The sequence below is a fragment of the Mesitornis unicolor genome, unplaced genomic scaffold (assembly GCF_000695765.1).
Source record: "Mesitornis unicolor isolate BGI_N332 unplaced genomic scaffold, ASM69576v1 scaffold3844, whole genome shotgun sequence".
Taxonomy (NCBI): Eukaryota; Metazoa; Chordata; class Aves; order Mesitornithiformes; family Mesitornithidae; genus Mesitornis; species Mesitornis unicolor.
Genome location: NW_010177909.1, coordinates 109,997 through 134,005, shown reverse-complemented (window position 1 = coordinate 134,005; position 24,009 = coordinate 109,997). Strand labels below are relative to the sequence as shown.

The 24,009-nt window shown below is 50.6% G+C and overlaps 1 protein-coding gene across 1 annotated transcript in view; it reads left to right on the top strand.

The window, feature by feature from the left end:
* The first annotated feature begins 4,646 nt into the window (after positions 1-4,646).
* LOC104538907 (ephrin type-B receptor 2) overlaps positions 4,647-24,009 on the top strand; it is a 43,558-nt gene continuing 24,195 nt past the window's right edge. Inside the window, exons 1-2 of the mRNA XM_010182269.1 lie at positions 4,647-4,798; positions 5,401-5,736. Coding sequence (XP_010180571.1) covers positions 4,786-4,798; positions 5,401-5,736 — 349 coding nt within the window. The 5' untranslated portion in view covers positions 4,647-4,785. The remainder of the gene's footprint in view (positions 4,799-5,400; positions 5,737-24,009) is intronic.

Sequence of the window (24,009 nt, the reverse complement as noted above, 5' to 3'; positions counted from 1 at the left end):
TCCAACCGAGCGATTCTGTGATTCTGTAATGTGCATTTGGAGCTAATGCACCTCCACTGCCATGGGCAGACCTGGTGAAAGCCATTTGCATGCAGAGCTGAAAACAAGGGTCAGGGTGCAAGGGGGAAGAGTACATCAAAAAAGTGACAATATCATTACAACACCCACCTTATCTTGTAAGAGGGGCACGGCTGATGAAAGGAAGAAGGGGTGAATTCAGAGCTGGTGGGGCACAATAGCCTTCTGCACAGCACAACATCATGAACACCCACATACACCCCATGAGCACAGTCCACCCCCAGGGAAGATCTGCCACCCCTCTTTGACCTGTCCCAGGGCTGCACCATTCTTTGGAGAAGGAGCTTCTCCTGATGTCCAGTCTGAACTTGTGATCCTTGTCCCCTGTTACATGGTCTGGTGCCCTGAGAAGTGTTTGGGTCTGTCTGCTTTGCATCTGCCCCCAGACTGCTGCAGCTGCAGTTGGGTCTCCCCCTTGCCCCAGTCAACCCATCCCAGCTCTTTCCACCTCTCCCTGTATGCCCGGTGCCCCAGGACTGGCCATCTTGGTCACCCTCCACTGGTCTCTCCTGTTCCTTCATATCACCCTTGAACTGGGCAACCCCAAGCTAGCCACGGCAGCATCCCCAGTGCCTGGCAGGGGAAAACACCCCCCTTGATGGCCACTCTTCTCCTGACGTGGCCCAGGACATTGTTTTCCATATTCTCCATAAATGCAAATCACTGTCACATGTTTGGTGTGGGGGCAGTCCTGTGGTGCGTGGCCAAGGGAGCCAGAAGCTTGTGTAGGGCTTGCGGGGTGATGAGGATGCCAGCAGGAGACGGGAGGGCCATGGGAGAGGGCTCCCAGAAGCACGGGGGAGGGTGAGAAGGATGCGGCCGAAGTGAACTGGATCCCACAGCAGCAAGGATGCTGGTGCTGTCGGGCTGCAGAGCCAAGCTGCCTACCCCCTGCCTCTGGCCCCGGAGGGAGAAGAGAGGCAGCTGGGAGATAAGGCCAGGGATTTAAGACGCTTGGCGGATCCTAACTGACAGAGCCAGGGCTGTCTGCTTTCCATCAGCTGTTAAAAATGCCTTGCTCGAGTGGAAGGAGCCTTGCTGCCAGGAGAAACAGAGCCCGGCAGAGGGACCTGAGAAGGACCCGTCCTCAGAGCCATTAGCACAGATTGAAGGTGCCATTTTGGACACTTTTATTGCGAGAGAGAGCTGTTTGCTCTGTGCTGTTTGCAGGGGTGGGCTGGGAAGCCAGGGCTGTTCTTGACACAGAGGAGCCAGTTTGGAGCCTGCGCAGCTCACCCTGGATTAATTTAAAAGTTGGTCAGAGAGAGGCAGTGGGGCATGGGACCAGCAACCAGGGAACCTCTCCTGCACGTTTGCCTGAAGGCTTTTCCTTTCTCTGCCGAGCTGCCCGGGGCAGGAGGGCTGGAGGCCTCCAGCAGCAGATGCTGCAGAAGTGGTCTCCATTCCCAGTTTCCTGCACTGGTTGTCCTGCAGGGGAGAACAGGACCCCCCATGGGTCCTTCTCCATGGCCTTCCCTTCCCAAAGCATGGGCCTTCCCAAGCACAACCACCTTTCCGTGACCTGGGAATGGGTGGATGGGGAAACAAGAGCCCCTGGTGCTGCTCAGGTGTTCCCAGTCTTGTTTGAGAGAGCTACAGTCAGTGCTGTCAGCAAACGCGCTGCTGTCTGAGCCGTACCCCAGCGAGGCAGCCATCCATGCCTGCATGCAGCAGTGAGGCAATTAAAGGCCCATATGTTTCCTGTGGACCTATTGGCATCCTCCAATTGGTGCTGGGGATATGGGAACCCACCACGTGGGAAGCTGAAACCACCCCTGCTTCAGTGATGAGGCCAGAGCCCCTATCAAGGTGATTGCCCTCCTGGGATGGAGGATGCTCTGATAAAATAGAAATTTCTCTGCTTTCACTGTTTCGATTCCCTCTTTCTGAGTGAGAGTTTCCGGGGATGCTCTGCCCCTGCCCTCATTACAAGCCCAGGGGGAAGCAGCATGTCCCAAAGCTGCTGTCACCACCTGGGGCACAAAACTGGGGTGTCCTCGTGTCTTCCAGCAAGTGATGAGAACATCCACGCTGTTCTAACAGGAGGGGGTTTGGCTGCTGTGTGAAGATTTAAGTTTTGATTTGTTGTTTACTCTGGAAACAAGAAATTGAGCGGATTCCAAATGAAAAGCTGTTTTCTCACCCAGAGGAAGACCTGGAGGGAACGAAACAGTTTTGAACACGATATTCATTTATTTTACTTCTGGAGATTGTCATTACTTGAGGGAAAAAAAAAAAGAGCTTTGCATCAAATTTCAGCGATTTTCCTGATTTTCAGTGTGATTTCAGAACATTTATCTCTGGAGAAGTTCTGATTTTCCAGGATTATTTTATCCTGTGTTGGTGTGTGGTGTCTCCTGGGAAGGAAGACAGTTGCCAAAACTGCTAGCCGTGTTTTGATGGCATTTGCAAAGGGTTTTAGCATCCCAGCTTGTTATTTTTGGTGGACAATCATTCAGCCCCCAGTTTTTGCCCCACTCTAAGAGCAGCACACACAGAAGTATTAATTGCAGCCGCTGGCCTGTGCCAGGCTAAACCTGGGGAATATTTTTTGTCTCTCGGGGCCAGTTGCTAAATCTCAGCAGTGTAGGCTTTTCTTTTTATGTATCTCTATTGTGATGCAGAAAAACCCTGATAGGAAAGTGTTTATTTTTAAAATAAGCCTCAGGAACGTGAAAAAGGCCTGGTTCTTCAAATGTCTTTGATCAAATTACTCTGTATTTCACCCTGGATATCAGACTAGAGCTATTTTGTGTGTTGGTCTCACTGTGTTTCAAAAGTGGGTATTAGTACGGGGACCCTGTTACCATTTCGACTGCAGCCACCATCACTGCTCTGTAACGGAGAACTCCACAGCCATCACCTTTCCTGACAGCCTAACACCCTTCGAGATGGGTTTGTACCAAGGGACATGCTGGGAGCAGGGTCAGACATGGAGTCAAATGTGTGGGGCATAAGGGATGGTGTGGGTGGAAAGATCCAGGAACACGAGGAGGGGCCAGATTTTCAACAGATCCTTTGACTGTAGGAGGGACTTTGTAAGCAGGAAGGCTGATGGTATTTTTCTGTAGAGATTTTCTCATTGGAAAATCAATATAATTTTGAAGGAAGGAAGATGAAAACTGGAAAAAAACTCTCTTTTTTTTTCAAAGAAAAGAAATAGGTACTTTTCAGTAATAGCTCTTGCTTACAGCAACCCCAAGCATATGTTTTTTCCCAGGCTGTTTTTCTGATCTGCCTCATTCCTGAAAGCCTTGGCAGCGAACTGAAGGAGAAGTTTGTTTAACTCGTTTCAGTGCAGAAGCCACCTGCCACCCCCCAGGCTCTTTGTGCTGCTCAAGAAATTAACAGTGATGGAAAGTCACAACCGAGAGTGATCACCGATAGCCGTGCCGATAAATGCTTATAGCCCAGCTTTTGCTTTGGCATTGGTGGTCCCTTGACTTGGAAAGGACTTTCTGGTATTTAAAGCTTTGCCCACTGGAGGTAGACCCCAGCACGCTGCTGGATGTCATGGCAGAAGGGACAATTTGCTTATGATACTCGGCAGGGAAGACAAGGGCTGGCTGCAGAGAGTTGCAACAGGGCCTTATGAGATGGCGTGACCAAGGAATGAGAAGGCAAGTGGAATTCAATAGACATGAGGTGATGCAAATGGGAGAAAACAACCCCAGCGTCACGCACACATACACAGAGCTAGACTGTGAGTTGGCCAGTGTCCCTCAGGAATGAGGCCTTGGAGCTATAATAGGTACACTGGTGGTTAAAGAATAATTTGGACATTGCTAATTATGAGAAAACAGTAAAGAATAAAACAGTGAATGTTGCTGTGGAACTTGTCTGGGGCATGATGAAGGTTTGTGTAGCCCTGGGGGTCATGGTGAAGGTGGGTGGCATTTGAGTGTTCATTGCCAATGCAAGTGTGAGAGGGCATCAGACGAAATGGGAGCTGGCAGCTTCAAAGCAGAGGTTTGGTCACACAGCACGCAATTACACAGAGGGGCTCTGTGCTGCAGGAGAAAATGGGTGCAAAAATGAGTTTGCATGGGATAAAAAAATGACTGGGTTGCTTAGTGGAAAAAAGGTCCCACAGGGGATGTTAAACACCAAGAGCCTGCCTCTTAGAAGTCCCTGAGTAAATTGTTGGAGGGTAGAAAGGTACTGTGGGCAATGCCCAGTGCCTTGGGTGGCTGCTGTTGGGGAGAGGGTTCTGGTGACTGTGTACCTTTGGTCTGACTTGGTACAGCTCCTCATGTCTTACATGATGGTGACTAAAAATCCCCTTTGCATTTGTAAGAGTCCCTGAGTCGACCTTGTGGTTGTGGTTGGGGCCTTAGTGGGGAGAGACATCTGCATGGGGACCCTACCTCTCCAGGCAACGCAAGCAGCAGCGCCTGCTCCTCAGAGTCTTCAAACCAGCTGCTGCTTCTCCAGTTTGCTTACTTCAAATTGCTGGGTTTTGGCTTTGGCCTCTGCAAAGCCCCACAGGGCGTTTTCTGGCAATGCTGCCAGGGCCCGGGCATCCCCGTCCTCCCACTTACGGCTGCTCTTGGTTCTCTTCCAGGCTGCCCATCGGGGACGTTTAAGGCCAGCCAAGGGGATGAAGGCTGCGTCCACTGCCCGATTAACAGCCGGACGACTTCGGAAGGGGCCACAAACTGTGTGTGCCGAAATGGATATTACCGGGCAGATGCCGATCCTGTCGACATGCCGTGCACCAGTATGTGGGCTCCGGGCAACTGGGGAGGGACTGCGCAGGGCTGGGAAAGATGTTCATCAGTCAAAGCACCGAGGGATGCTCAACAAAGGCATCTGTCCCAGTGGGATTTTGGAGGAGGCCAGGGGGCTCAGAGCACCTCGTCCAGAGGGGCCTTGCAGGCATTGGTGTTTCTTACCCTGGGCCAGTCTGTGCTTGCAAACATTGCATGTGAAAAGAGGACAGAAATTTGGGTTGGTTTGTGCTGTTCTGGGCAGTGGGATAACTTCACTCTGGGGCTGTGCCTGGATAAGAAAACCTGTGTGCTGGCACACAGAAGATTAGTGCAAAGGCCAGGAATCAGAAGTGCTTCAAAAAATAACTGGTGAATTTTGTCTGGGATGCCATGTAATCAAATTAGCCTGGGTTAAGAGGACAGGTTTGGTTCCCACTCCTGCCTTTGGCTGTCCAGCATGCTCCACATATCCCTGGCACCAAGAAAAGCGCCTGGCTCAGTATGTGCCTGTGCAGAGTCCTGTCTGGGCTGGGGTGCAGGATAGACAGCTGGTCCCATGGCTACGAGCAGGACTCCGGCTCTCACACCTTTCTCTCTGTTCCCTTCACAGCCATCCCGTCTGCCCCCCAGGCTGTCATCTCCAGTGTGAACGAGACCTCTCTGATGCTGGAGTGGACCCCGCCACGGGACTCGGGGGGGCGGGAGGACCTGGTGTACAACATCATCTGCAAGAGCTGCGGCTCCGGCCGCGGGGCCTGCACGCGCTGCGGGGATAACGTGCAATTCGCCCCCCGCCAGCTGGGACTGACGGAGCCCCGCATCTACATCAGCGATCTGCTGGCCCACACCCAGTACACCTTTGAGATCCAGGCCGTGAACGGCGTCACCGACCAGAGCCCCTTCTCCCCGCAGTTCGCATCAGTCAACATCACCACCAACCAGGCCGGTAAGATGTGGATCTGTGTCTCTCCAGGAGGGTGTAGTATGGGTAGAGGTCTCTTGGTCAAGAGGGTGATGGGTGAAACCTATGTGGGGTGAACAGAGCTTGAAGAGAAGAGATGGGGTGAGATGTGGCATGGTGTGGCTTGATCCATAGCACTGGTGGTGACTGAAGCGCGATTCTTGGATGAATCCCAAGCCATGGCTGTGAAAAATATCCCATATTTCAGTGAAAAGCTGCAATGTGCCTCAAGGCAGAGCTGTCCTCCCCATCACCGCAGCAGAACAGCTCATGTCACTGTCCTCTGGTGTCTCAGCATCCCTCTCTAGCACTGGGTGCCTGCCTGTTCCTGAGTTTGTTGTCTCAGAGCATCAGCAGCACCCCCTGTCAATGTGTTGCAGACACAGAAGCAACGCTTATGGCTGTGGGCAGCCTTGCTGCAGCTCCTGCTACTGCTTCTGGTTCCTGAGGAGGAAAGGTGAGGTAGGCTCCAGCATTTTGACACAGTCTCTGCTCTGACTGCAAAGAGAGGCAGGACAGGCCATGAAAGCAAAGGGGGTCTGGGAGATGGATGTACGGGATGACCACCCGTAAATCTGCTCCAGGTCCTTTGCCACTGCAGAGTCACCTTGGTGAAGAAGGCGAAGCAGCAGAGCTGGAAGGTTTTCATTGAGGGTCTCCAGCTCTGTGCTGGTTGGGGGGTTTGCTACGCTCCCCCGGTGCGGGGTGGTTTTGCTGGGGGAAGGAATGTGTCAGAGTGGCGGAAGTGCTGCTCCCAGAGATCTACCAGCAGCCCCTGGCAGCAGCTGTGGTGGTGGCAGGGTGCCCGCAGAGCCTCTGGTGAGGGGCTGCTCTCCACAGCCCACCTGGATGCCATCTGGAGCTGCAGCACAGACTGGGGCTGGGTCTTTGCTTAATCCGATTGCACGGTGGAAGCATGCCAATAAGGTACAAGCATGCGTGGGAGCAAACGAGTTTCTGTGGTCCCTCTGAGTGCTGCAGCAAGTGTGTGGGGAGTGTGAACATGCCCCAGGCTGTCCGGGACTCTGCACGACCTTCACGACTGAATTTGGCAGTTGTGGATGATTGCGTTTCCACTGAATTGCCTGGAGACCCTGGTGTGTGCTGGCTGCAGGGGACAGGAGATGTTTGGTGTGGGGTAAAGCAGCAGTGGTGCAGATGGGCATCACTTGGTTGGCCACGCAGAGCACTGAGGCAGAGGTAACCTGAACAAATTATCTTGGTGGCATGTGAACCAGCAGAGTGACCTCTGGTCTTAAGTCAGGAGCCATGGGGTTTTCAATATGCAGCCCTGAAGGCAGATTTAGCAGTGTTGAACCATGGTTTGATGGCGAGCAGGAGCACGTCAGCATATAATGAGAGAGAAACTGGTCACGTACGGTGACCTGCCGCAGCTTCCTTTGGAGTGATGGCTGATGGAGACAGGGTGGGTGCAATGCTGGCTGGGCTGGGAAGGGGCTCTGTACACCCCCAGCCTTGTCCTGTGCTATAGACGAGTTATTTAATGCTTAAATTCTGCACTTCACAGTTACATGTAGTCCTTGTTACCTTCATGTACTGTCTGTGGCTACTTCCACCTTAGCAAAACCAGGGAGCTGAGTTGCAGGCAAATCCCTTCCAGTCCCCTGGATCCTCCTCCTTGTGCTTTCCTTGTTTGACGCTACTTTATTATCAGAGCTCACACTTCTCAGCCTGTGTGATGTCTCTCTTAATGTATCTATTCATTAGCACTAAACAGTAACTGTCTGCTTGCTAATTCCTCTGTAATTAGAGGCTCTGAATTCTTCTGCTTACACTCCGCACCGCCTGGCAGCCTTGGTGTAGATCATTAGCAGTTGGTAACAGAAGCTGCAGGCACAAAAGGAGAGCTGGGACAGGAGAATGGAGGATGCTGTAGGCAGAGGAGAGCATGCATGAGGAGGATGACCGGCCATTACAGCCTCCTCCTGCTCTTAGTTGTGCTGGGCTTGGTCTCAGGCAGTGCAGAGGACCAAAACCATGATGGGGTTGTGCTCCTGCCACACAGTGATGGCTTCCCTGTGAAACAGCCACTGCACTGCCCTTCCAGGACCTGCCAGCCCCAAAAAAGCAAGGCAAAATTGCCCTAGTTCACCTGGGGATAACTGAGCCAGTGGTGGGGGACTGGCGCACCACCTGTGCTTGGTGCTTTGGCAGCATCTTCAGCATTCAGGTATCATAAATTCTTCAGCATCCCAGGAAAAAGCTGCTGTGAGAGAGTAAGAGAATGATCCCCGTAGAGCAGCCAAAGGGCAGGCACTGAGTGTGGCCGGAGCAGTGGCACTGAGGAGTGAGACGGTGTGGGGACCTTAATCCCAACAGGGAAACCATTCCCTTTACACATCCAAGTGTGAAGTGCTACCTCACCCATCTGTGCAGGCAGCTCTTACTGTCCCTGGTGGCTTCTGTCTTGGTCCCTTCAGATGCTGCTTCCTTGGATACAGCCTCCCATTCTGCAAGCAAGACCTGCATTTTGGTTTCCAGACCCATGCACAACCTTAGAATCATTTCCATGGGCTCAGCCATTGAGCTATGATCATTGCTCTGCAGCGAAGTTGTCATTCCCACCATTGTCATTTTGGACACTTTATGAATGGTTTTCCATCAATATTTTTATATCATCTCCCAGGTGTCTTATAATTTTAAGGCAAGGTGCTGCTTGCACTGTGCTGGACATAGCATGAGTCCCCACTGAGTTCCAGTATTGTTTAATTTCACATGTTGCAGGTGGTGCTGATGGTGAGCCAGTGTCTCACACCATTTAAGTCTGAGTTCAGGAAAAAAATCAGGAGTTTGACTGGAGCTGCTTCCACAAAGCTGCTGGGCCTGATTTGAGCCATAGGATCCTATCAGGGTTTGTGGAAGGGACATCTGGGGTCCCTGATTCACCCTCTTGTTTGCAGCAGGACTATCACCAAAAGCAGGTGGGGAGGCTGTGTCTTTAGGTGAAAAGCCCACCTCCCTGCTAACCTGTCCCAGGATGAATTCACCCTACTGGAGAAGATGATTTTCATAATTGCCAGCCTGATTTGTGTCTCAGGTCCCTTGCTACATCGCCTACCCACGCTGCGAAGAGTGTGTTTCCACCCTCTTTCAGCTGTGCTCTGAGCAGTTGTAGGTGCAATTAAATTCACCCTTAATGTCATTAGCAGGCTCAGCAAGCTCAGATCTCTCCATGTCTCGTAAGTCCAGTGCCCCAGGCTGCTTTGGTCCCCCTTGGCTGGATCCTTAATGGTTCGTCATGGAGCCATGGCCTCGTGTCCTGCATTGGCCAGGTTGAGGTTGTGTTGGCTGACCTTACGCTTACCCAGGTTTACTCTTTGTATTTCACTGTAAGGTTGTCATCTTTTCAGTCCCATCAGCAGAGCGATCATCAGTCCAGACACAGCGATGCACATAGGAGCCCCAAGGGACAGGCCACCACTCTTCCTGGGAGAAGAAAGAGAATGTGTGAGAAGGCCAGGGCCAACCCATGCTCAGAGGCGATGTCCTAGACCTTTCTCTTGTAAGTGAGTGTCCTAAAAAAACTAGAGGTGTTTAACCTCTTCAGGCATTTGAAGGGGCTGCCCAGGGAGGTGGTGAGTCACCATCTCTGGAGGTGTTTAAGGAAAGGCTGGATGTGGCACTTAGTGCCATGGTCTAGCTGATGTGGCAGTGTTAGGTCGTAGGCTGGACTTGATGATTTCAGAGATCTTTTCCAGCCTCAATGATTCTGTGATTCTGTGAACCTCGAGAAAGGCAGGTTTTGTAAGAACAGGAGACATGATTCTGCCCTTTTCAAAATATAGAAAATTAGAAAGGACCAGGACCAGCAGAATAGAAATGAAAAGAGCTTGTAATAAACATCCCCTTCCCACCACCTCCTTGCTTCACAGTTGGTCTTCAGGCAACTCAGATTTACACCTTCCAACAAACTCTGCATGATCCCCACTGCCTTCCTACGAAATACCTTCTGTCACCTTTGAGGCCAAGTTGTGTTTTCTCTCTGCTCTTCTCAGCAGCTTCTTCTTGACCCCCAGCTCCAAGGCAGGTTTCTCCCAACAGCCGCTCACACTCCACTTGCCTGCCCATCGCACCCTGCAGCTGAGGGAGACCTCTCCCCCAGATCTCAGCAGATCTCAAGAGAGGGAGACACAGGACTTCCTATCTGACACAGACGGTTCTGTCTTAAGGGAGTGTGATGTGGCCAAACAAAATTAGATACTAGGAAAAATTTCTTCACTGGAAGAGTTATCAGGCACTGAAAGGGACTGCCCAGGGTAGTGTTGGAGTCACCATCTCTGGAGGTGTTTAAAAGACAGGAAGCTGAGGTGCTCAGAGACATGGTTTAGTAATGGACAGGTTGTGGTTGGACTCAATGATCTTAAAGGTCTTTTCCAACCAAAGGATTATGTGATTCTAAAACAAGGCCATCGTGCAGATACCGGGTGCCACCAAGAGCCTTTTCTTAGCCATGCCAGGACAAAAGATCTGTGCCAAGAGGGTGGCTGAGTGCCATGCCAGCATCCCAAGAGGGAAGACACAGGAGGGAAGCCAGGGGTCAAGGAGCTGAGCATGGCCCAGTGCTTGGGATAATGACACTTGACTAATTGAGAGCCGTGCCAGGCGTCCACCCTCCAGCTGATGGCAACATGCAGCCCCTGCTTGCTAATTTGTGGCCATTCTTTAGGGAGGGTGGGGAGTCTGGGTGCTGCGAGGATCCGCGGGCTCCATCGGTGCCACGGGCAGGCTACACGTCCTGGGAAAGTCGCCGAGGGAAAGGGCTCCTTGGGCAGGGATGACTTGAATAGCATGTGGGGAGGGTACCTCCTGGTAATAGACTGTGGCTTCTGCGGTCTGAGAAGGGAAGAAAAAGCCCTGGGCTCCATCCAGAGACAAATTTAAGACCTCCCAGTGACGGAAAGAGAACATCCAGAGTTTTGGAAATGTGTCCCTTTTGTGAGCGACTCTTGTGTCACGTGGGATAAGAAGGGAGGATTAACTCTGATGTGAGAGGCTCTTGGCTGCAAACAGAGCCAAAAAGAGCCATAAACAGCTCATACAGTGTGAATACCAGCTAGTGTGTGACAGAGGAAACCAATTCACTTTCCTGATAGACCCACCAGGAGAAGCATCTGCAGCAGTGGAGTTTACTGGCACAATTTCTTCCTCTCTGTGGATCCAGACAACTTGTAATGATTTTTCGCATTATTATTCTGGGTGTTATTTGACAGCAGCGTGTTGTGACACAGGTCCTTTGGCTGGGGAGATGTGCGGCTCACACCTGTGCACCAGCTCCACGCCAGGCATTGTTAGGGTTTGGATTTCTCCTTCATGGTGGCTGTCACAGCCCAGGCCTTGCATCCCGGCCAGGCAGTGTCTTTTGGTCCTTATGCAAAAGTCTGGTGAGTTTGGCTGTTAGCAATGAAGCACAAGTGAGATAAAACCTGGGAAGTGCAAAGTAGCTGAAAGGAGGATTTTTCCCTGACCTTCAACAACAACAAAAAATCCCTTGTAGCCACCATCCATGATCTTTACTGCCAAATGCAACAGGGAGCATGCAGGCATAGGGTGAGGAGCGAGAGGAGTGGAGCCAGGGTAGCAGAGAAGGTGAAGGTACGAGGTTGGTAGAGACTGGCACTTCCCAGCCATCCAGGTTGCTGTTTGCTTGTCACATTAGTTATGCTGCAGGCCAGACAGACAGAGGAGAACTGTACGGCCTGGGGCATATTGGGCTCTTGCTGTTATCTTCTCACTTTTATTTTGCATCAGAAGATCTGGCTGGCATCCTCCTTCAGAGGGGGACACAGCAGAGGCCTGCGGTCCTCCGGACACAAGCAGGGAGTTGTGGCATCTCCTGTTCTCCCCTGTGCAGCTCCCAGCCTTGCCCTGAGCTGGCTGCAGTCAGGAATTATTTGGAAGAGAAGTAGCAACCTGGGAAAATGTATACAAAAATCACCTTGAAGAGTCAGAATGAGCTTTTCATCAGTTGAAAGCTGTGAATGAGTCTATTTGTTGTTGACTTCCAGCATAAAAGACAGGAGATAGCAGCATCCCAGCATCTTGGATCACTCATCCAGCTCCCACCTGCAGCAGGGCTGCTGCCAGCACTACATCAGGGCAGCCGTGGCTTTGAGTAGGCAGTTACTGGTAATGCCCAAAGACGGAGATCGCCCCGCAATTCCAGTGTCTCATCCCAGAGCTGCACCACCCCCTTGGTGAGAGAAATTTTCCTGATGTTCAATCTGAACCTCCCAAGCTATGATTTATGGCCATTGCTCTTTGTTATACTAAGATTCAAAGGTTCAAAGTAAAGAAATCTTTTAGATCAGCCTGCATATAAATTATCCTCACATTCAGTCCTGTCTTTGGCTAAAGCATCTTTCAGAAAGGCAACCAGTCTTGACTTGAGACATCAAGAGACAGAGACCCCATCCGGTCCTTGTACATGAGTCTGTGTAGCTTGTTCTTGCTTTTTTTTCCAATGAGATCACTAGTTTTCTAAGGAAATTCAGTGGACACTGACTGTCTGAGCACCACTAAGACCTTTTATTTGGAAAACTACTAGAAAAGCTGGAAGTCTGTCCAAGGACTGCCTGAATGGGGAAGCATCAGGCTGAACTGAAGTGGCTAACTGAGGTCCATGAGAAGTGCTTTCATACTTCTTGGTGTTTCAGGATCTGGTAGGGTATTTCTTGTGCAGAAAACTGACACAAATGTTGGTAGGACACAGGAGGACCGTGATACCTACAGGAAAGATGCTGAGAGGTGAAATAACAGAGTCAGGGTGAAATTCAGCAACAGAAGCAGTGAGGCCATGCATTTGGAGCCCAGCAACAGAAATGCCAGCAATTGCCTGTTGGAGGCAGCTGCGGAGGACCTGCAGCAGACCATGGGAAGGGGACAACCCTCCAATATAGAACCTTGTGAAGACTGGGCTGTATCAGGCAAATATGTTCAACAGCTGTAGCAAAGTCTTACTACATGCTGGGCTGGAGGGGCACCAGAAAAGAAGAGCTATTAAATTGAAATTTTCCAAGATGTGGAGCCTTCTCCCACATGGAAGAGCCAGGGCAGAAGTCTGTTTTAATGTGTGACAGAGGAAGCAGCAGTATGTCTGCTGAGCCGCTGTAGGAGTATTCCTGAGGTCCTTTAAATTTAAGGTTTCTTCTTTTGGGGACCTCACTAGGTGTGTTTTTGTGACAGCTTGGCCAGCTCCCAGGCTCCAGAACCTTCTGAAACCTTGACATCCCCGTGGCTACTTCTCATATCCAGCATTAACAGCCAGGCCTTGCCCTCCATACAGACCCATGTAACCTGCAGCAACCCTTGTAACCATCCTGGCTCTGCAGTCCTCCTCTCCTTTCTCTTTCCTTCAACCCCAGCTCCCACCTTTGACCTGGCTGCCTCATACATGGTCTGTTGCCACCAAAACCTGATGTGACTTGACATTTGCTGCCCTCCTCTTCTCCATTGGTGGCCCAGCCTGTTGCCATCACTGCATCTGCCCCACTTGCAGCAGCCGTCAGTGAGTGCCCAGGAGGGACCTTTCCATGCCCAGGCCCCTTCTCCTCTGCCCGCTGGAGACCATCCACAGCCAGGCTTCACAGATGGTCGGAGCTTTACCAGCTGCTGGCTCTTCAGGACTCTTCCCGCTCCTGCGGTGGGCAGTTGGGGGGATGTTGGCAGAGCAGACTGTGGGCTGCACTGCTAGAGCTTCCCTAGCAGATGCTCTCCTCCACCCACGACCAGCTCTGCGGGCTTCTCCACCTGCAGACTCCCAGGCTTCCCCGTTACATAAATTACTCTGTGAGTTTGAGGATCATATTTTCCCACACCTGCCTGGGGCTTCAGAAACCTGTTCCAAAGCATCTGGAGCTGACTCTGGGCAGAAAACAAAGACCCATCCATGATGGATGGGGTGGAAAGTCCCTTCTGGTGAACCAGCGCCTCCCCCTCTTCCCTCAGCATCCCACCATCCCCGCCGCCTGTGAGTCCTGGGAGCTCACCTTTTGCTGAGGTGATTTATCTGTACTGCTGCCCTTGGCAAACACAGCCTTCAGTGCTAATTGCCTGGCTTGCCAGCACTCGGGCAGGTGGAGATGCTGGAGGCAGGGAGGCAAGACTGCAGGGACACGAGCAGCCAGTTCAGTGTCACAGGGCTTGAACAGATGAGCATACACAGAGAGAGGTGATGCTGCTCGGTGGTGCAGTTATGTGGACCATAATAGATGGTTGTAGCAAATCAGGTTAATGCAGCCAGCTGGCCGGTTGTCCCTCGGTCCGTCTCAGAGTCCCTGTGATTTTGTAGTCCCCTCTGTCTGTGTGAAATGATCAGTCTTGGTCTGACCCTGATCCTTGCTGTGGCTGTCTCACTGCAGCCTGGTCCGTGTTCATCGCTGTCACTGGTGAGCGTGCAGGAGGTGGCTGCATTGATAGGGCTGGGCAGGAAATGCTCTTTCCAGGAAATACTCCGTTATATTTCAAAATTGCGCCACATACAGATGGGGGCCAGCCTGGTGGAGTCTAGAGTGAAAGAGAGGAAGGGAACAAATTCGGTCTCAAATTAGTAAGACTCAGTGGGTCAAAGGCAGTGTCCTACAGCAGGCATCATTCTTTCAAAAAATATTTATCTGGTCTAAGTTTTCTGCATTTGAAATTTCAAAATCAGTGTGTTCCTAAGAACAGTTTTGGTTGCAATTAATCGGCATTTTCTGGGAAAGCACCATTTTACTGAAAAACATAGAATCATGGAATGGTTTGGGTTAGAAGGGACCTTGATCTGGAGCAGATGAGGTTTCCACATGGAGAGGGGGCAAGGAGGTGGGGACGACCTCGGCACTGGGTGACCCCAAACCTGCTCCAGCTGCGTGACGGGATGCTGGGATCCTCTGGAGCACCTCCTCTCAGCACTGAGAACAAAGTCCTGCCCTCTTCTGCAGGCAGGATGGCAGTATGCAAATGAAGGCTGCAAACTCAATTAAACAAAAAGCATAAAGACAGCCAAAAGCCTTTGTCTGCCCCAGTCAAGTCACTGGGCTTGTGGCAGTAGGAACTGCTTTAAAAGCTGTAATCTACACCAAAGCCTTCGTTGATTCAAGTGGGGCGGGAGCCAGGACCAGCTTTGGATTGCATTGCCATGTTTTTAAGATTTTCCAGCGTTTGTAGTTACAAACTCAAGGGGCTGGAGGCTGGGTCCACTGGGAAATTTTCCAGACACTTGACACACACAAACAACGTGTGTACCAGCCTGATGGGGCCACCCTGCCAGGAACCTCAGGAACAAAAACCTCGCAGGCTGTGAAATGCCAGTCTTCGAGAAGCTCTAGTGAGTCTGGTGAACATCCCAGACCTGCAGCTTTTGGTGCTTCAAGGGTGAATGTTGTTTATTGAAGGGCCCTAGTGCTGTCATCCCTGGGATGCTGTGTCGCTTTCCTCAGCTTCTGCTGGAGGTGATTGATTTCACACGTACATGTCTCCTGAACATGCCATCACAGGGACATTTAAGCCTGCGATGCTTTAATGACAGGACAGAGCTTTACCTGGAGAAGCGAAAATTGGAGAAGTCAATTTTCAGTTAGATACATCAATACATTTGGATTCTGAGGATTAACTCCGTGAAAGCCTGAAGAACTGGGACCTTGAGGCTGGGGACAGATGGACCTTTGCACAGTGACAGACCTGCTGGGGACCACGTGGGACTGGTTTGGATTAGGCATCCCTTGGATGAGATACTGACGCAAGACATTCAGATCCGTGGGGAAGTGCAGAGTGAGTTGTCCTGGCTTTCCACTTGAGAAACAGGGGCCATCTAAGCCCCTCTGTGTGTATTTTGCCTGCGTGCAGCCTTGGACAGAGGCACTCTGTGCTCCTGCCCTTTCAAACATTGTTTTTCAGGCTCTGCTGGAAGCTGGATCCCAGCCTAGATGTCTCCAGGCCCTGTGGCTTCAAGGTCAGGGAAGCCCTTGCTCCATGACTGATCACAGCACCGTCCTCACCACTGCACGACGTCACCCATTAGTCTCGCCCGAGCGAGCTGCTGGTGTTATGCGGGGCTTGAAGTGCAGAAGGAGCTCTGGGACCTCCTGGGATCCCTGTACTGAGGAATGCTCCACTTCAGTCCCACAGGGAGTCCCATTCCCCATGTATCTCCCATGTCCTGGAGCTGCTTGCATCACCAGAGAGGCTGAATCCCTGGGTCGATGCACTGGGAGAGAAGCTTGCCCACTCACCCCAAGGTTTTCCAAGTCTGTCTCTTTGCCACATTTGCAGAGTGGTTGCAGAAGTTCAGGCATCCTCTGCCAGGTGCTTTGTCAGCAGCTTTCTCTCTCACATCTCCTCATTCACTGCCCTGTCCTGTGGCCTGTGGACTAGCCGGTGCCTTGCAGCATCACGGTGTATTTCCCTGCCACTCCATCTGCAGCCGGGGGTCACGCAGTTAATCCTGACCCCGGATTGCAGCCGCTTCTGCGTGTGGGTAATTGAAAATGCCAGAATTCCCTGCTGACCCTCCTATAATAAAAGCAGTTCCCCGTCCGGTAACCTGACACGCCAGGGACCAGGATCTGTCAAGAGGGCTCTGAGGAGAGGCTGGAAAACTCCCAGCTGTTCGCCTCCTTTTTTCCCCTGGGTAATTTCAAAGTGTTGCTGGGGAGAGGCCACGGGCTGGGTTGGCTTTGCTCACTCTCTGTCGTGAGTGTTTTCCAGAGCAAATGTTGACTCTGTCTGACATGACATGGGTTAGTGGTATTAAAGTGATCAGAGATAGGGGTTTTGCTGCCTGTAACCTGACTCTTCCAGCTAAGCCAGCGGAGGAATGGAGACGCTTTGATTGTACTGGAGTCTCAATAGTGCTGACCCACTGACAGGCAGGGAGTGAGAGACTGTGCCTTGCAGGACTGGCAGGTGAGGGAGGCGGGGGGTTAGCTGTGAAAAGGGGGCCAGAGTACAATTGGTAGCATTTCAAATGGGTATAAAAATAATGAAAAAAATGCTCCGGAAAGATCCTGGTGTCCCCAGGCAGGCTGTCCAGAGGCTGGAGCTGCGCAGTCCTAGCAAAGACCCCCATCGGACATCCAGGGAGTGATGCTGAAGATGCTGTAGTCCAAGGCCCTGGGCTGCTCACTGTAGCCTCGTTCTGGCTGGTGGCAGTGTCTTATCCAATTCTATTCCCTTTACAGCAGCAGTCCAGCTTCTCAGCCTGTGCAGTGTGAGCTTCCACGGCTTCACAGCAGCACTGAGGCTCTGAAGGGGCCCTGAAGTGCTGTGGACCTTATCTGGCGTGTAGCTGGAGGTGGGCCTGTTTCACAGCATCGTGTCTCTGGGAGCCAGACCTACTAAAACCCGATGGCAGCAGCCTCTGGCAGTTGTGATGGCTCAAGAGTCAGGTCCTGACACAGAAAACTGGCCTCTGCTATCAAAGCCTATTAGAAATAGGATGGTTCTTGTAGCCCTGATGAGTCCCTTGTTATGGGATGAACGAGCACCCTTGAGGGACCAGACTGTGTCACAGGGTTATGTTGCTCAATGTCTGGGAGGAAGATGCCTGCTTGTTCTGTTAAGTGAGCCCTGAAACAGTTTCATGTCTTTATTCTTGGTCTCTGTGTACTGAAAATGTAGAGATGGGCTAGGATGGAGGTCAACTTCAGATATTGAAAAAGCAGGGCTGGGAGAAAGGTAACAGCTCCCAGAGGGAAGCTCTTGGTGTCTGAATCAGAGGAAGGTGGCCTAGGAGACATCCTGAGGATTCCTGGTCTTGTTTGCCCAGATTGAGAAAACCTGGTGGTGCGGAGATAGGTTGGGGACGGAAACCCATGAGCTTCCTAAGAACATCTCTAAACAGTAGAACTCAGAGACATGAAACCAAGGAGGAAAATGGGACTATTTATTCTCATTCACCCAATAAAATTCTTCATTGTGTGATGCCTCCCTGCTGCTTTTTGACAGTTTTATCATAATGAACTGCCCTAAGCGTTAGATAGCAGTTTCACCAATTACACTAATTTCAGCTGCATCTAGGATCTCTCACCCTACTCCCAGCAGGACATGGGGGCGGTTATAGGAATTGCAGAAGCAGCCTGGGTCCCAAGGCATTTGGTCCAACCCTGCATCAGCAGGGAGGTGCAGGGAGTGAAGGAAGTAAAGCTTAAGAAAAACAGTGAAGGGAGCCCAAAGATGCATGACAGAGAGGAAGCAGCAGCTCTGCACAAGCTGTGTGAGGACTGGGCTGAGTCAGAGAAGTGTCATGTTGGAGACACTCAGAGGAGTATCAGTCCTGAGCTAGGAGGTGGATGCTGTCTCTGTAGTTAAGAGAGATGGTTACTGGCTACTGAGATCAGTTTGGGTGTTTATATCTGTAAAGAAGGTTAAGAAAAAATTGGAAAAGGTTCAGAGGAGAGTCATCAGATTGATACATGAGCTGATAAATCTCTGAAGCACTCAAGAAACTCAGTCTACTTAGATAATAGAAAAGAAGATGAAAAGCAAATATTTTAATGACTGGTATTTCTAGACTCCTCCTTAGTTTAGCCAGCAAACCCAGAAAGGTTCCAGCAGTGGGAAGCTGACATCCATAAATTTCAACCTGAAAATAACCTGTGCATTTTAGAATGGAGCAAGTAACCACAAGGAAAACCTCCCAGGGAGTTTGGTGGGCTTGTCATAATTTGCATCCCTCAAAGAAAGCTGGATGTGTGTCTCTAACATATGCACAGGGTCAACCACATGTGTTTCAGCTATATTTAACTCACTGCTGGTGAGTACCAGTCTCGTGCAGATGTTCAGACCTGGGGTGTTACAGTGGCTTTTTCCAGTTTTCTGCAAAATCGACATGTTCTGGCGCTGTCTCATCAGGCTGCTCTGGGTTTTGCGGTCAGCGTGACCTTCTTTTAGGTATTGCTGTGATTAGAAAGTGCCTATTTCTCCTGGAAAACTTAGATTATCTTTCCTTCTTGTCTTCTTTTTTCTTAATTTTATTATACATTTTCAGCAGGCAAGCTCTAAAGACATAACTATTTGGTGTAGAAGTGAAATACTGGCTGTAGCAAGCCTGAGGCTTAGCAATGGTGCCAACATGTCCTTTTGTCCGTACTGGAGATCAAGGAAATCTTGAGTTAAAGAATCCAAAGCCTCTTGTGGAGGGATCAGCAATGGTTAAGCTGCCTCTGCTGCAATGGATCTGTGCCACCGGGTGGTTTGGTTTCTCTTAGCAGAGGCCGCTGAAGTAGCCCCTGAGGCTGGTGGGCATGGAGCTCTGGTTCCTTGCCCACAGAGGTATTAGCCCGCATGTCACAGCATCCTCATGGAGCAGCTCTGTCCAGTGGAAACCTGGACACGCTTTTGGGGAAGGGTGTAAGCCTGTAAAGAGAGATTCACAGTCACACATAGGTTAAAGTAGGATCCCTTTCCTGAACAAATCATCATTTCTTAATTATCTGGAAGTATATGCTGAGCTATGAGAAGCTGCCACCTCATGTCCTCGGCAGTATTAGCCCTGCCTCCATCTGCCCGGTTGCAGGCTCTGCCCCATTCACTGTCCACAGAGGCTGGCACAAAGACCTCTTCCCAGTTCACACGTCCATCAGCAGCAACTGCAGGTCGGGGAGCGGAGCCAAAGCACCATCGCACGCTCCAGATGCTGCTCTGTAGGACAGGGAGGCTCTGCTGGTGTGCCCATTAGGGATCGTTAGCAAAGGCTGAAGTGGCTTCAGTTTCATAATCAGCACCCACACCAAAAGTTTTAATCTCTTCTTGTTTGCTTGTTTGGGGTTTTTTTGGTTCTTTTTTTGTTTTGTTTTCCTTCGAAAGACAAGCTGTTTAAAATACTGAATGTATCACAGTCACAGCTACAGTGACTGGAAGGCAGGGCATGGTGGGGCTCATTTACAGTCATGTGACAGAGAAAGACTGGGCTTTATGACCAAAATTTGTCATTTTATTTCTGGACCTGATCAAAAAAGACTGAAGGGTAATAATACAGAGGGGGTGATAACTAGGAAATTCGCATCCTTGGAGGTTTAAAGATTCGGCTAACAAAGCTCCATCTTCCCTGATCTGGTGTTGGGGATCATTGTGCAGCATTTTGAGAAGGTTAAATACTCCATGGGCTGAAGAGCCTTGTGGCTCTGATGCTTCTCCTGCCAAACCCCATTGTGACTTTACAATTCTACCGCAGTTGAGTTTTCCTGGGAGACTTTCAGTCAAGCAGGACATGAGATCCCAATCTTTCAGTGAAGGTGCCTGAATACGCTGTGTGGTGGGATTTGAGACCTTCTTGCCTGGACCTGTCCACTTTGTGGCACTGAGCCAGCACATTTTGTGAGGACACTGCTGTTTTAGGTGTTATGGGTATGCGGCTCTGCTCGCAAGACCCGAGGATGTGGTATACCTTGAGCCTCATCCGTTCCATGTGTATCCAGTAGCTGGACTCAGGCAGCTCCTTGCACCCTGTGTGGGCTGCAGAAAAGCTGGACAAGAAGAGCTGTCGACACCTCCAGAGACTGATCCTGCAGAGCTGCCCCCGAGCCAAGGAAGTCTGCTCAGCTGCTGGCGGATTAAGTAAACTGCCAAAGCCCCAGGACCCAGCCCAGACAAGGGTCTGGCTGTGATCAGTGCTGTGTGCCCATGCGGAGGCTTGGGGTGATGACCATGGAAGCATCCCTCACATCCCTCCTGAGAGGTCATCATGGGAGAGGTGTCGGCTGCCTCCCCTCCCTGTGCGCTGCAGACTTTGTTGCAGCAGGGGACAGGTCATCTGCCTTTTTACATCAGTGGATTTTCATTAAGCTTGTTTTACACACCAGTGATGGCTTTGGCTTGGTTTATTTCTCCAGCAATTTGGAGGAGCCACAGGGCTCCACTAAGAGGAATCTGAAGAATCTGAGGCCATCCCAGATAAAAAGGATGTAGAAAAGTGCCTTTTGAGGACTTGAATGATTCATTTTGCTCCACGTGATGTGGCGCTCCTGTGTTTCGGTCGTGGAATGTAGGTTTCCCTCCACTGTGGAAAGGAAGCCAGTGTGTTTTGTGCATTGTCGCTGCACACATGCACCTGGAGACATCACCAGGATAAATCTGCCTCTGCTTGCACATTCGTGGGAGTGACATCTCTGATCTCCTCTATGTGTCACAGGGCAGGTCCCTTTTCCAGTACCCATTTTCCCCACACACAGTAATTCAAACACCTTCCATGAGTAAGGGACAACCAGGTGAGCCAGCAGCTGAGGGAGTGTCCTTGGCATTGGGCAAGTCGTGCGCTTGGACAATTGTCACCAATTTAGTGAATATTTCCAACCTGGAAATGAAAAAAGATCGTTTTTCCAACCTGGAAATGGTCCCTAAAGCTCTGTTTCTTTTGTCAAACAAATAGAAGTCATGGTTGGTGGAACAAGGTGACCGATCCCACAGGGGCAGGTTAAACGCTGCCGGCGGATCTTTGGCATTGGCAGCCCAGCTGTACTCTGGTCAGTCCTGGAAAAGGCTTGGCACAAAGCAGGCTGGAAGAACAAAGACCTTTTTTTTATTATTTTGGTCCTTTTTGCAGTTTGTTAAATCTTAGCTTTGAAATACTCAAAAGCCCAATGGAGGGAACCTATGTATAGTTTGTTCAGAAACAACAGTTCAGGAAAGTCAGCTTAGATATTTTGAATCTTTTACCATCTCTGCTCAGCTGAGTTCATCACATGTCAGAAAATCTCCATCTCTCACAGTCTTTTCTGTTGTGTTTGTCACTTCACCACATCCCATGGCAGAAAAGCTCTTTCTACATCGTAGTTCAGGCTGGTCACAAAGTGCTTGATGCTGCTGTCAGAGCTGAAGCACACCTTGTGATGAGAGTATCACCAGGTAGCACTATCCCAGATTGGATGCTCTTTGTGTTCCCTTTTAACTGTTTTCATCTCCTTCTTTTGTAGCTATTATATTACAGGCATTAAATGCTGCTGGGGGACCAAGCCTCTAAGCATAGCCTCTGCCTCTGAAAGTGCTCAGTAAAATTAGATAAGACAGGCAGGGAGTGCAAACGAGACAGGATGGCTAGCCTCATTTTCCAGGTAGGAAATGTCAGTGCAGAGGAATAATGTGGATTTGTACAAGGTTTCCCATGTGGAGTTAGGGTCAGAGCAGAGAACTGCAACCAGGACCTTCCAGCCTTGGAAGTGGTGAAGAGTCAGAAACTCATGGGTCTTCACTAGGGACGAGAGCTGCCAGATACCAGCTGCTTAAGTGCTTGTGTTGCTGTCTTGCTAGAAGCTTGTCCCTCTGAGTAGACTTCAGAAAGTCACTCTGAGGTCTGGCTGACTCCACTAAACTGCTTCCAAACCCAGACATCCAGTCCCAGCCCATCTCTGATTCACAGAGTTGGGAGCCTCTCTCCACACAAGCTGTTGCCCTCGCCCGTGGTGAAGATATGTGACAAGGACCATGCTTTGTAGCATTGCAGCATATTGTGCTCTATTAGCAAGACCATGGGCAAAAAAAGTGAGAAGGGTGAAGGCTCCCATCTGCTCGGCACTCATGAGGCCACATCTGGGATACTGTGTCCACTTTGGGGCTCCCCAGTACTACAGGGACATCAACAAACTGGAGCAGGTCTGAGATGGGCTGGGGATTTGAACACAGGGCGTATGAGGATGACTGAGGGAGCTGGGTTTGGCCAGCTTGGAGAGGAGGAGGCAGAAGAGCATCTTGCTACTCTTCTATTCCAAAAGGACATTTAAAGAGAAGGCTGGGCCAGACACATCCTAGAGATGCACAGTGAGAGGGCAGCAGCAATGGCCGCAAGGTGCAATGAAGGAAGTTCTGATGGGACGTGAGAAAAAGCTTCGTCCCCACAAGAGCGAGGCAGCCAGGGACCGGTGCTCCGAGAGCCTGTGGGATCCCCATCCCTAAACATACTCAGGTCTCAACTGGATGTGGTCTTGAGCCAAGCGATCTGACTTTGAAATTACTCTGCAAGCCAGTTGGACTAGAAACCTCCAGAGGTCACTTCTGACCTAAAGCTTTCTGTGATTTTATTACTGTGCATTTCCCTGATGCCTGCGATAGCAAGAGCAGTTACTGAGAAGATGCAATGGTGGACGTTCCTGCCTATCCAGAGACATGCCTTTGCCCCAGGTGTAGGAAAAGCGCTGAAGTTGCTGTAGTCATTCATCTCACCTGTCTCCTCCCCAACATGCAGCATATTTGCCTCATTAAGTCTCATTAGATGAGCCCCACCTCATCCATTTGGTTCTTTTTTTCTGGGCTAGACAAGGCAGGTTCACAAAGTGCACGGCCTCCTGGGCCATGGCTCGTCACAAATGATTCACACATGCATGGAGATGGGAGAAGAGCATCCCAGGGACCTCCTACCTGGAGTGACCTGGAGCTGAAGAGCTTCTCCAGCTGCAAGGTCAGCCATTGAACCTATTATGGTTCATGACCCTAAATCATGGGACATTGAAGCATCCCAGTTTTGTGGTGGGATTGGTCTGGTTGTGCGCAGCCCCTGCCCTGTCTGTGTGAGTGTGGGATTGGTTCCCACAGCATGCAGAGCTAAGATGTGCCAGAGAGATCATGGGCTGCGTGCTCATCTCAGTCCAGTCCCAATCCCTGCTGCAGGGCCATCTGTAGCTTGGTCACATCTTCCTTCCAAGGCCTTTCTCCAGGGAATAAAATGTTTGTCTTGGAGACTGCAGATATCCTATAAAATCCATGTTGAAGAAGAAGCAGCAAGCTCTGGCAAGAGCTGACAGGCTTCAGAAATGTTACCTGTGTTTTATCTTAACACCAGCGTGAGAAACTAATCCCAAGAGCTTGCAAATATGGGCCCCGAAGCTGTGGGACTAGGACATTAAGGTGAGAGGGGAGTGGTGCTCTATGCCACAAAGCAAAGAAAGGCCTGAGGTGATACACAGAGTTTCAGACTGGTGGGTAATGGGACCTGGCTTAACCAGAAATGGATGGAGGGATTGGTGTTTGGGAGGAAGTGAGCCTTTGGTCTCAGGATCTGTTAGTATGACAGAATAGTTTGGATCAGAAGGGACCTTTAAAGGTCACCCAGTCCAACCCTCTGCCATGGACAGGAGCATCTGTCCTTAAAGCATCTGTTCCTTAAATCAGGTTGCTCAAAGCACCATCCAGCCTGGCCTTGAACACTTCCACTGATGGAAGTTCTCTGCCCTCATTTGATTTTGGTAAGTGCTGGACAAAACCAGAGATGGCCAACACTTTTCTGAGGCAAACCCACATTGCACCTTCCTTCAGGGGTGGGCAAACCCAGGG